Genomic DNA, 11013 nt, shown 5'->3' on the forward strand with positions numbered 1-11013 from the left:
TTTTTGGAAGATGGAAATCTGGTGGAGGAATGGTAACTGACAAGCAGAGCAGGCAAAGTGCTGGCAAACCAATTCACACCACAAAACCCTAGAAGATGAATGACCTGGTGGCACCAGATAAGAAAAATCAGGGGATCCATGCTGTAAACATGTTGACCTTTTTTTGTTCTGTATTGGGTATAATTAAAATTTTCATGGGGGGTGCTACTCTTCTTCAACATTTTGTAAAATCCTGTTGAAATGTGCAGAGGATCCCAGATGTCTTGCTGGGGACAGAGCCTGAGATAACTTTTAAGCTAGCATTGTATACTTCTGGGGTCTGAAGATGGTGGTGGTGGTAGCTACAGGAATCAAAGCTAGAAATCTCAACAGTTAGGTAAAATCCAGGACAGCAGGTAATGGTCTGTTTTTTAAGTGTATTTATTTGAAAATAATTAAACTTGTGGAAAAGTTGCATGGATGGTAAAACCATGTACCCTTTATCCAGACTTACCCACTAACATTTTGACCCACTTGAGATCCCTCCCTTTTCTGTCTCTTTGACTCTGCTTCTTTTTTCCTCCCTTCCTCTCCTTTCTGTTTATATATGAATACACACATATACACATATATGAAAAATATGCATATATTTCTGAATATTTGAGAATATGCATTATGTATTATGCACCTTCTCATTGAATATTTCATTGTGTATTTAAGAAAAAAAGATTCTCTTACATATGGTACAATTATTTATCCTCTTCAGTAAATGTAACAATGATTTAACAATGGCATAAAACTTTTAACTGATCTATTCATACTCCATTTTTTTCAATTTATTGAGTAATGTCCTTTGTAATTTTTTTTTTCAAAACCTTCATTAAAGGATTCAGTGTAAAATCACAGATTGCATTTAGTTGTCTTGTGTCTTTAGTCTCCTTTAATCTGGATTAATGTTTTTTAGTCTTCCTTTTTTATGACAGGGCCATTTTTTGAAGAATATATTTGATGTGTCATCTTTAGAACCTCTTTTCTTTTGGTGGAGCTTATCTTACTCAGACTTTAGAGAATGTTTTTACAGTTGGGAATCCTAGGGACCTCAGGGACAGTCAGGACCAGCCTTCCTCTGGAAAAAAAAGAAAAAAAAAACCAAATGACAACAGAGATACAAAGATATGGGGAGAGATTTTTCTGAACAAATACACCTCCTGTGGTCAAGGGAGACGGGTATGTGCAATGGAGTGGGCTTGAAGTGCATCTTCCTTTTGGGTAGAAACAATGGTGGCACTGTGGATGCAGGAGAAGACAAGTGAAGGAAGGAACTGTCATTGCTGGTAAACCCTTCTCAGAGGGGAGGGAAAGAATTAGGTATCTGGGGTCAAGACTGATTCATCAGACTCAATGAGGGAATGAAGGCAAGCAAAGTAAGGAAATGACACAGGGCTTAATTTCAGCAGTTTATAATCTAGGGAAGCTATAAGGGGTACAACTAGTAAATGACTAATAACTAGCATAGGGAGATGAAATAAATACATATACACCATCAACAAAAGTGACATTATTGTCTACAAAGGTATGGAGGTGCCAATAGAAATCTTAGTGAAAAGAAAGTAGATGAGAAAAAAATCATAAAACTTTTCATGGAAGAAGTAACCACTGATGTGAGTCAAAAAAGTCAAAAAGTATCACTAAATATAACTGTGTTCACTAGAAGTTATGCTAAAGAGAAGACCACTCCTTAAATCAGAGTGTATTTGGTCCTGCAGGTTGCGTTCTGTAAAATAAATAAAAAATTTTAAATGTTGTGAGGAGAAGAAGGGATTTGTCAGATGAAAGAGGGAACAGCAGAAAAAGACACTCTATGGGTGGAGGGGGCTAGGTTTGAGAACCTTAAGGGGCTGAATAGCTTAAGAGGGATTTTGGGAAAAAAGAATTACTCAAGATTTTTAAGTTGTTTGCTACAGGGTCATGAGTGCGCCATGCCTTTGTTTCTCTTTTTGTCATGCTTCCTGTTTATTAATATAGGCCACTCTGCACACTTGTGCTTTCTGGTGAATTCTTTTGAGGAGATACGGGGGGAGTGGGTGACATATATTTGTGCTGAGTATATTTCTGGCTCCATGCAGGTAAAGACACATTATGTATGAGGGGAGGCTATAGTTGAAGACAGAGTAGATCTTGGACGGGTAAATCCCTTGGCACAGCAGAGTTTTATATATTATGTGGTATCCAAAGGATGACCACTAGGCAATAAGAGGGTGTCAGGTAATATTTAGGTAACAGGTGGAATAAATAGGAATTTTCACTAAAGTAAATATATGGCATGTGAATGTGTGGTTTGGAAGGTAGATCAGAAGTATCTAAAGGGCCCTGGAGGGATGGATGGATCTGCTGGGTTGGGTGGTGGGGGAAGGACTGTGGTTTCATCTTTCTTGTGTTGTCCCCTCCCCCACCCTCAAGAACCTTTGGTGTTTATGCTAAACCTCTGTGATGTGGGCCTAGAACTCTAGTCTAGAACGTGCACTTTCAATGCCCAGATGCCTGAAGCAGCAATGCACTGCTGATGATTTGGATCATCTTCTTTGTCTGAGGAGCCTTACGGCACCATGGCTGAGGTCCAGCTCAACTTCCTAAGTTTTCCCATCCTTGCCTTTGTGTGTTGGGTGGGGCTCCTTCTTCTGTCACTGTGCTACCTAAAGGGGAACTCAAGTTTTTCAATATTTTGGAAGCAGAGAGACATCAATCAGGTCAGTAAGCCAGAGTCCCTCAAAGATATTAAATCTTTCTTTTCAAATGGATGCATTCAGTGCTATCAGTTTCCCTCCAGGTACTGCTTCTTTTGTATCTCACAAACTTTGACAAGTTGTATTTTAGTGTTCATTTAGTTAAAAATTTTTCTTTTTCCTCCTGAGATTTCTTCCTTAACCCATTTGTTAGTAGCATGCTCTTTACTCTTCAAACATTTTGGCATTTTGGCCTTTCTAACTATCTTTCTGTAAACGATTTCTAGTTTAATTCCATTATCATCTAAAAGTACATTTTGTATGATTTCTAGTTTGCATTTGTTAAGATGCATTTCATGGTCCAGAATGTGGTCTATTTTGGTCAATGTTCCATGTGTGCTTGAGAAGAATGTGTATTCTGCTGTTGGATGAAGTATTCTATAAATGTCAATTAGATCAATTTGATTGATGGTGCTGTTTAGGTCAACTCTACCCTTACTGGTTTTTTGCCTGTTGAATCTGTCCATTCCTGATAGAGGGGAGTTGAAGTCTCCAAAAATAACAGTAGATTCATCTAACTGTTCTTGCAGTTGGGCCAGTTTTTGCTTCACATATTTTGACAGTCTGTGGTTAGACTGTATACATGTTAAGGACTGTTGTGTCTTCTTAGAGAACTGACCCTTTTGTTGTTATGTATTGTCCCTCTTTATCCCTCATAACTCTCCTTGTTCTGAAGTCTGCTTTGTCTGAAATTAACATAGCTCCTCCTGCTTCTTTCATCAGGGTTAGCATGGTACAGTATCTTTATTTTTAAAGTGGGTGTTTGGTAGGCAACATATAATTGGATCTCATTTTATCCACTGACAATCTAGCTTTTAATTGGATGTATTTAGACCACTTACATTTTGCAATTTACTATATAGTTGGATTAATATCCACCATGCCTGTAACTGTTTAGTGTTTATTATAAGTATTCTTTTCTTCTTCTCCTCTTTTTCTGCCTTTTCTGGTTTCAAACAAGTACTTTATAGGATTCCATTTCTCTCTTCTCTTAGCATATCAAGTATTGTTTAAAAAATATTTTAGTAGTTGTCATAGAATTTGCCATATATTCAATACATTGACAACTAATGTATTGACAACTAATACATTGACAACTCAAATCCACTTTCATATAAACACTATACCATTTCATAAGTAGCACAGTTTCTGTTATAAGAGAGTTCCCAATTCCTCCTTCCTATCCCTTGTAACACTGATGTCCTTTATTTCACCTATCCATATACTATGATCATTCAATACCTTATCAGTAGTATCATTAGGTCAATTGAGAATAAGAAAAATAAAAGTGTTTATTTTTTTTCTTTTACCATCATTGATTCCTTTTCCTCTCTTCCTTTATGCAGACTTGAGCTGTCATTTTCCTTCTTCCTATAGAACTTCTTTTAACAGTTATTCCAAGGAAGATCTGCTGTTACTGACTACCTGCGTTTTTATCTTGAGACAGTTTTTATTTCTCCTTTACTTTTGAAGGATAATTTCACTAGATTAAAAAGTTCTGGGATGATTTTTTTCTTCAACACTTTAAATATTTCAGTCAATTTTCTTTTTGCTTGCATGGGTTATGATCAAAAGTGAAAGTGAAAGTCACTCAGTCAACTCTTTGTGTCCAATGTCCAACTCTTTGCAACCCATGGACTATACAGTCCATGGAATTCTCCAGGCCAGAATACTGGAGTGGGTAGCCTTTCCCTTCTCCAGGGGATCTTCCCAACCTAGGGATCAAGCCCAGGTCTCCTGCATTGCAGGCAGATTCTTTACCAGCAGAGCCACAAGGAAAGCCCAAGAATACTAGAGTGGGTAGCCTATTCCTTCTCCAGCAGATTTTTCCAACCCAGGAATCAAACCAGGGTCTCCTGCATTGCAGGCAGATTCTTTACCAACTGAGCTATCAGGGAAGCTCTGGTTTATGATAAGAAGACCATAATTCTCATTCTTGTTCCTCTAGAAGTATGGCATTATTTTCTTCTGTTTCCTTTCAGGATTTTATCTTTCAGGTTCCTCCAGTTGTAATAAAATATGTCCAGATTTAGACTTTCTTATATTTATGCTGCTTGGTGCTCTCAGAGCTTCCACAATCTATGGTTAGTCTATCATTAATTTTGGAAAATCTTGGGCTGTTACTTCTTCAAATGTTTCTTCTGCTCTGTTCTCTCTTTCTTCTCGTTTTAATATTTCAATTGCGTGTATTGATATACTACACATTTTGAAACTGTCTCACAGTTCTTGGATATTCTGGGTTTAAATACTAAATTTTTTTCTCTTTGCATTTCAATTTGGAAAGTTTCTGTTGCTATACATTCAAAGTTACTTATTTTTTGAAGAAGAAAAAATTGAAAACATTTAAAAACTTTAAAATTGATAAAAAGAACATAAAAGTCTATTAATTAGAGTCATATTATTCATGGATAATGAATATCTGAGTTTTCTAGAGAGGACTGAGAGAAATGAGCCCCAGCACTTCATTCTTTTCTTTTTGTTTTCAGTGTCAGGGCAGAGCCAGGAGGAGAAGGAAAAGTGGCACACTGCTAGGTAAGGTTCTGCCTGTGTCACCGGATCTCTCCAAGGGTGACCCTTCCTGCCTTTTCCATGAGATCCCAGGTCCGTGATCTCTGACCATGTCAGTGGCTAGATAGTTTCTCTCAGAAACCAGAGGTATCTGGGGAGAGGCTCATGGGGAGGCAGTCCAAGCCTGAGACACTTCTTAGATTCCCTATTTTTCTCATGGCTGGGCTTGAAGTCATGATGGACCTGGGCAATGGGTGGCTATGTGAGATGTCAAGAGTCACAACTTCTGTGTCTTGACTTTGTATAAGTCCTCTGACTTCCTGGATGATCAGATTCCTCTTTGAGGTAAATAACCATTGACCTATATTCCTCAAAGGGTGGTTCTGAATATCACATGGGAGAATACATATGAAAGCCCTTTGTGAATGATAAGGCAACATATATATTTGAGCTTTGCTAGTATCACTGACCACGTGATCTCATATTCTAGATCTTGAGACTCTCCAATCCACCAAAGGTACCACTAAAGGACATTCTACTTAGCCTCCTATAAGTTCTCTTTGTTCCTACCTTCATCACTCTCCTGGTTTCCCAGGTTGGAGAACTTTCCAGAGCGAAGCAGAGGAGGAAAGGAAGGTGCTTTATCTTCTGCAAAGGTGACTAAACATTACCTTCTTTCTTGTTATCTCACTTTTTTAGTGGAGTCTTTGAATTTCTAGGGCCTCAGTGAAGCCTGGGATTGACATGGGAGGGAAAATCCTCAGACTCAGAATGTGAAAGCCTTGGGGGGAGGGATTGAAAGATACATTGTGAGATTAAGGAAGTAGAAGAATGTGAAAAGATAGTATTCATTGGGCAGCCATACTTTTGCCAGAGGTACCAGGGCCTCATGTTTTTTCCTGGTCCTGGCTGTAGTTTTGTACTTCCTATCTCCTGCAGCCCCCTGGTCCAGCATGATGATACCACCTGCTTTCGTCAACTCTTATGTCCAGACCCCTTCTGTGAGGTGTGTAATAACGCAACTGCTGAGGTCAATCGGCTGCTGTTCCCAGAGGCCCTGGAAGATGCTACTTCCTCTGTGTCTCCTTTGGCTTCCACAGCTCCTGTGACTGAGTCATCGTTTACTCTGTCCTCGGCCTTCTCAGCAGTCCCTCCAGGAAACCTACTACCAGCCTCTCTGCTGGAGCCTTCCTCACTGCCCTCCTCTATTCTCTCCCCTAGCCCAATGACCCCCTTAACTGACTTTTTTTCACCCTCAGCAATGGGCCACTCTCTGACCTCAGAGCCTTTTTCTTCCTTGGATTCCAAATTCCCAGTGGATTATTTCCCACCCCCAACCCTCACTTTCCCCCCTCTCCTACCACATGACACTCAGACAGCAGACCCTGTTGTCCCAGCAGAGGCCACACTGTTTTTGGATACCATTTCCTGTCTTGACCCCACCCTTTCCCAAGATATCAACCCCTTACCAGATTTGTCCCAGGCAATGAATCCCACTGATTCTTTTGCTTGTCCTCATGCACCACCAACCCCATCTGTTTCACCACAGCCAGACTGCACTTTATCTGTGACTCAACCTAAATCAATTTCCACTCTATCGAAGCCTGTTCTGGAGAAGTCATCTCCAGATAGCCCTAGTGAGTTGTCCACTTGTGTTTCAACAATCAGAGGCACTGAGCATTCAAGCCTGTCAATTTCAGACTTCTCTTTGTGGCCAGCTCAGGCCATGAACATGCTCCTCCCAGCATTACCACACTCTGATTTTCAGCGAGAGCATGTTTCCCTCCATCCACAAGACACTTATCTCTGGGGAGACTCTGTTACCAAGCACAAGGAGGCCAATAGCCATTCTTTCTCTGGCTTTAACATATGTGGACTCTTGGAGAGACAAAGAAAACACAGAATGGCTTTCCAGAGTTTAGAGAAGAAAGAAAAGGAAGAGGGACCATTTTCAAAACAAATGTGGTCAGAATATCAACCGATATCTTCAGGGAATTTGTCGCAGTCACCTGATGTGCAGAACACTACAGCCCCCCAAACTGGCTGGAACAGTGAAAGCAAGCCAGAGAAGCTGCACATTTGTCAGCAGCTCTTATATGTCAAGACTTTGGGGGGAAACTTGCAGCAGAAATATAGCCAGCTGTTCTGGGGTCTTCCCTCTTTGCACAGTGAGTCCCTAGTGGCTACTCTTCTGGTTTCTAGTAGTAGTTCCCCTCTAGAATCTCGCTTTGTCTTATTCAATGGAATCTGTAATGCTTCTGCAGTCAAAATGCAGGATCAAGTATCTCCACCACTTCTTCATTCCCATCCCAGTCTCCTTCCCCATGTATATCCACCACAACCCTTGCCTCAAACTAAGCCCCAATCCCAGTCTCTACCTTTCACTCAGGTCCAGCCCCAGGCCCACCTTCAATCCCGACTCCCTTTCCTATCATCCTCTTCTCCATCCCAGATTAGGGACTGTGGAGTGTCTTTCCACAGATTCCAGAATGAGTCAGACTCTCATATCGTTACTGAAAATCAGCATCTGGAGTGGCATGTGGTACAGAAGCAACAGGAAAGTTTGTGGGGTTTAGTTCCTGTGCTCCAAAAATCTCAAGAAGCCACTTGTTCCCAAGCTCATAACCTCCCATTGGCCAACCAGCCATCCCATGCCTATGTACCAGTCTCCATCCTCCCTGGCCATTTTCATTTCATCAGTGAACCCCAGGAGAAACTGGAGCTCCATGTTCCAAGGAAGCTAATTCCACGCTGGTACCTCCAAGCCTGTAGGAATCTAGAGTCTCTAACACTGATGGGGCCTCAATACAAACTAGCAGAAGTACCTCAGCAGAGAGGCAGGCATGTTCAGTTACACCTCTCTGAGCTTCAGGGCCAGGGTAGCAACAGTAAAGAGAAGACTGAATTGGGTCTCCCAGGAAATTTCCATGAGAGGGTCTCAACAAAATTTCAGCTAAGGGATGACATGAGGAAGAATCTTGGCTATATCCTTGAGAAGAGCCCAGAAGATAGCCGACAAGATGTCTCAGAATGCTACCTAGTGCAGGGTCTGAGGGCTGCCTTGGAGACAAAAACTAACTGTGTGTGTCACTCAAGGAATCACTCAGGGAATGAATTATTAAATGTCTCAAGAAAGGACATAGATTGGAATCAAGTAAAAACCATTCTTAGATTACATGTGAGCACGAAGTCTTGGCAGATTAGTGTGGGTAGGATTCCTACAGGTGTGTGTCGTTCATGGCTGGCTGTAGACAATACTTTGCTTCCTTCTGCAAGCTCCCAAACCAATATGGAAGACATACATTCAAAAAACACAATTGTAGGTAAAGTATGCCACCAGATTAGCACTCCAGAGCTTTCTTTTCTTGATCACAATACCCTAAAGGTGCTAGAAGCCCATATTTTAAGGTTCCGTGTGACTCAGAGATGGGGCCTACCCCTCAAGGTTCTTGAATCCATAAAATTCTATATGCTGAGAGAAGCCAAAACATGGCCTCTTCCTCAATTTGACTTTCCCTCTTCAACCACCCATATTTCTGGGGTGGACTCCAAAGGTGAGCTTTCCAAGCCCCTTGAAGAAAGATCTAAAATTTCTCAGGGCAATAAAGTGAGAACCACAAATTTAACCCCTATTCTGGATCATCCTCTCCCTGTTATCTCATCTGTGGGCCAAGAAGGACAGAGGACCTCACAATCATCACACTCTGATACCTACCAAAAGCTTGCAGAGGACATTCAGACAATTGAGTGTGGCAGACAGACTTTTCAGCGCGTCACACACAGAAACAAAGACAAAGTAAGTCAAAATGAGACTCTACTGGACAACAGATGCATCCCAGTGGTGCCCATAAGGCAAGCTGGGTACAGACCTGAGCCAAGGGATGAGACTGTGAACTTCAGTGATAGAGTAGAAATGATTCAGGGCCAAAAGATAGTGAGGAAGAATTCAGAACATTCCACAATGTTCAGTGTGTCCAGGGAGATATTCAAGGCCAAGGAGCTTCGTGCTCTTGAATCACAATCCTGTAACATCTTGACAACCAGCAAGTTGAGAAGCTCCCGAATGACAAAGGTCAAAATGAATAAAGTAGAAACTACCCTGACCACTCAATGTCCCCCACCAAAAATATCTGTTTCCCAAGATTCTGAAATATCAGACTTTCAAAAACAGATCCTTACTGAGTCAAAGCTTAAATTCAAGAGTAAGGAGCATAGCCAGGCTGACCACTGTCCCACAGACATGCCCCCGACTTCAAGTAGGTTGCCTTCCAAGTCTTCACTGACTCTTGCCCAGAGCATCTCCACTGGGGACATGGCAGCTCCCCAGGTGCTACACATCCACTCAGAGGACAGTGGGATCAGCATGGATCAGAGGCAGGATCCCTCTAAGCATGTACTATTGAAGTGCCAGGATAATAAGTTCCCACCTGCTGCAGAGAGAGAGCCTTTGGGCTTCAAAGCAGGAGAATACGGAAGAGAAGATTCAGGAGCAGGGATGTCTACAGGCAGAAAGAAGAGCCACCTTGTTGAGGAAAGAGAATTAAAGGATGCTTCCTCATCTCTGTCACAGAATGAGCAGCTTCCTCCTGAAACTTACTTCAGAAAAAAGATGAGGCGATTTTTTCAGTGGATTGATTTCATGAGAAAAATCAAAGACCAGGAAAGTCCCCAGCAAAAAGCCAAATTCATGTCAACCTTTGCACAGCACAAAGACTCAATTGAAAGTGCAGCTCTCTTTGTGAGTCATGGGCCCCTTGAAGCTCATGAGCTCATGAGAGCCATTGGGAAGATCCTAGAAGAGAAGCTGGCATGTAGGTTTGAATCTGAGGCCTTGGAATTAAGTCAGCACAAGAAGGAACTGCAGACCCAGGTAGAGCCTGGTAAGGGACATCCCTCCAACTATGGTGCTCTCCCTGACTTACTGCAAGAGGAATGGGTAAGTCCTAAGTCCTCAAACCAACAAGCTGTTTATGCTGATCAGAGTTCTCTTACAAGTGTCAGACAGAACAGAGATGGGGTCAGACATCCGCAGAAAGATGTGGCCTTTGAGGATCAGGTGTTATGTCAGAGTCAACCCTCTTCCCTGTCCTCCAGGGAGCTGGTAAGCCATCCAAGCCCCACCTGTGTGCATCAGGAATGCCAGATCCCTCCAGCCCCCCTCACTCCTGAAGAAGACACTGTGTTCAGAGATTTGACTCTTCTATTCAGACAGAAATCACTTCTCCAGCATTTCCAGGGAGAAGAAATTTCTCCAAAGAACTCATTCAGTCACTGAGAAAACCTTGCAGTTTTCATGATAACACACCCTCAGATGAAAACAACCTTCCTTTAGTAAATCAAGAACATTGATCCTCCTCAATAAATGTTTCTTCTAATAGAGAAACACTAATGCTCTCTGTGTACTGCACTGGGGGCATGGGTTTTAGGTATCCTGGTACTTGTATGTGGGAAATGGAAGGAGTAGTTCAGCTCATCCTGATTTCCTCCCTTGGTGTCTAAGAGGTTTCCTTGCAGGGAGCCTGACAGTGGCCTTCTCAGTTTTATCCTGGAGTCCTTTATTTGATCCTGCTCATATATCCTCTACCTAAAAAACTTAATTATTTTTATAAAAAGTACAAAAATTTACTCTAGAAATTTTCAGGCTTTGCAAAGTGAGAAGATATCTTGAAGTCTAGAACTTGGCTCAAACTATCTTTTCATCTACTCTCAAACTATCCTGAACCATATACAGCTATAGGGTGGG

The 11013-nt window shown here is 41.7% G+C and overlaps 1 protein-coding gene across 6 annotated transcripts; it reads left to right on the top strand.

The window, feature by feature from the left end:
- Positions 1-2468: 2468 nt before the first annotated feature.
- On the top strand, positions 2469-10653 carry LOC145512603 (spermatogenesis-associated protein 31D3-like). Of its 6 annotated transcripts, XM_081506697.1 has the most exons (6): positions 2488-2726; positions 5249-5294; positions 5761-5787; positions 5866-5926; positions 6210-6276; positions 6371-10653. In XM_081506697.1, exon 6 carries the CDS (start codon positions 6496-6498, stop codon positions 10543-10545), a length of 4050 nt encoding a protein of 1349 aa, XP_081362823.1. In that variant the 5' UTR covers positions 2488-2726; positions 5249-5294; positions 5761-5787; positions 5866-5926; positions 6210-6276; positions 6371-6495; the 3' UTR covers positions 10546-10653. The 6 variants fall into 6 exon arrangements, with proteins under 6 accessions (XP_081362813.1, XP_081362802.1, XP_081362791.1 ...); XM_081506665.1 differs by having other exon boundaries at positions 2485-2726; positions 6210-10653; XM_081506687.1 differs by lacking the exon at positions 5761-5787 and having other exon boundaries at positions 2469-2726; positions 6210-10653.
- Positions 10654-11013: the final 360 nt, after the last annotated feature.

Source organism: Giraffa tippelskirchi, chromosome 1 (assembly GCF_054371585.1).
Source record: "Giraffa tippelskirchi isolate mGirTip1 chromosome 1, T2T-mGirTip1v1.2.pri, whole genome shotgun sequence".
Classification (NCBI taxonomy): domain Eukaryota; kingdom Metazoa; phylum Chordata; class Mammalia; order Artiodactyla; family Giraffidae; genus Giraffa; species Giraffa tippelskirchi.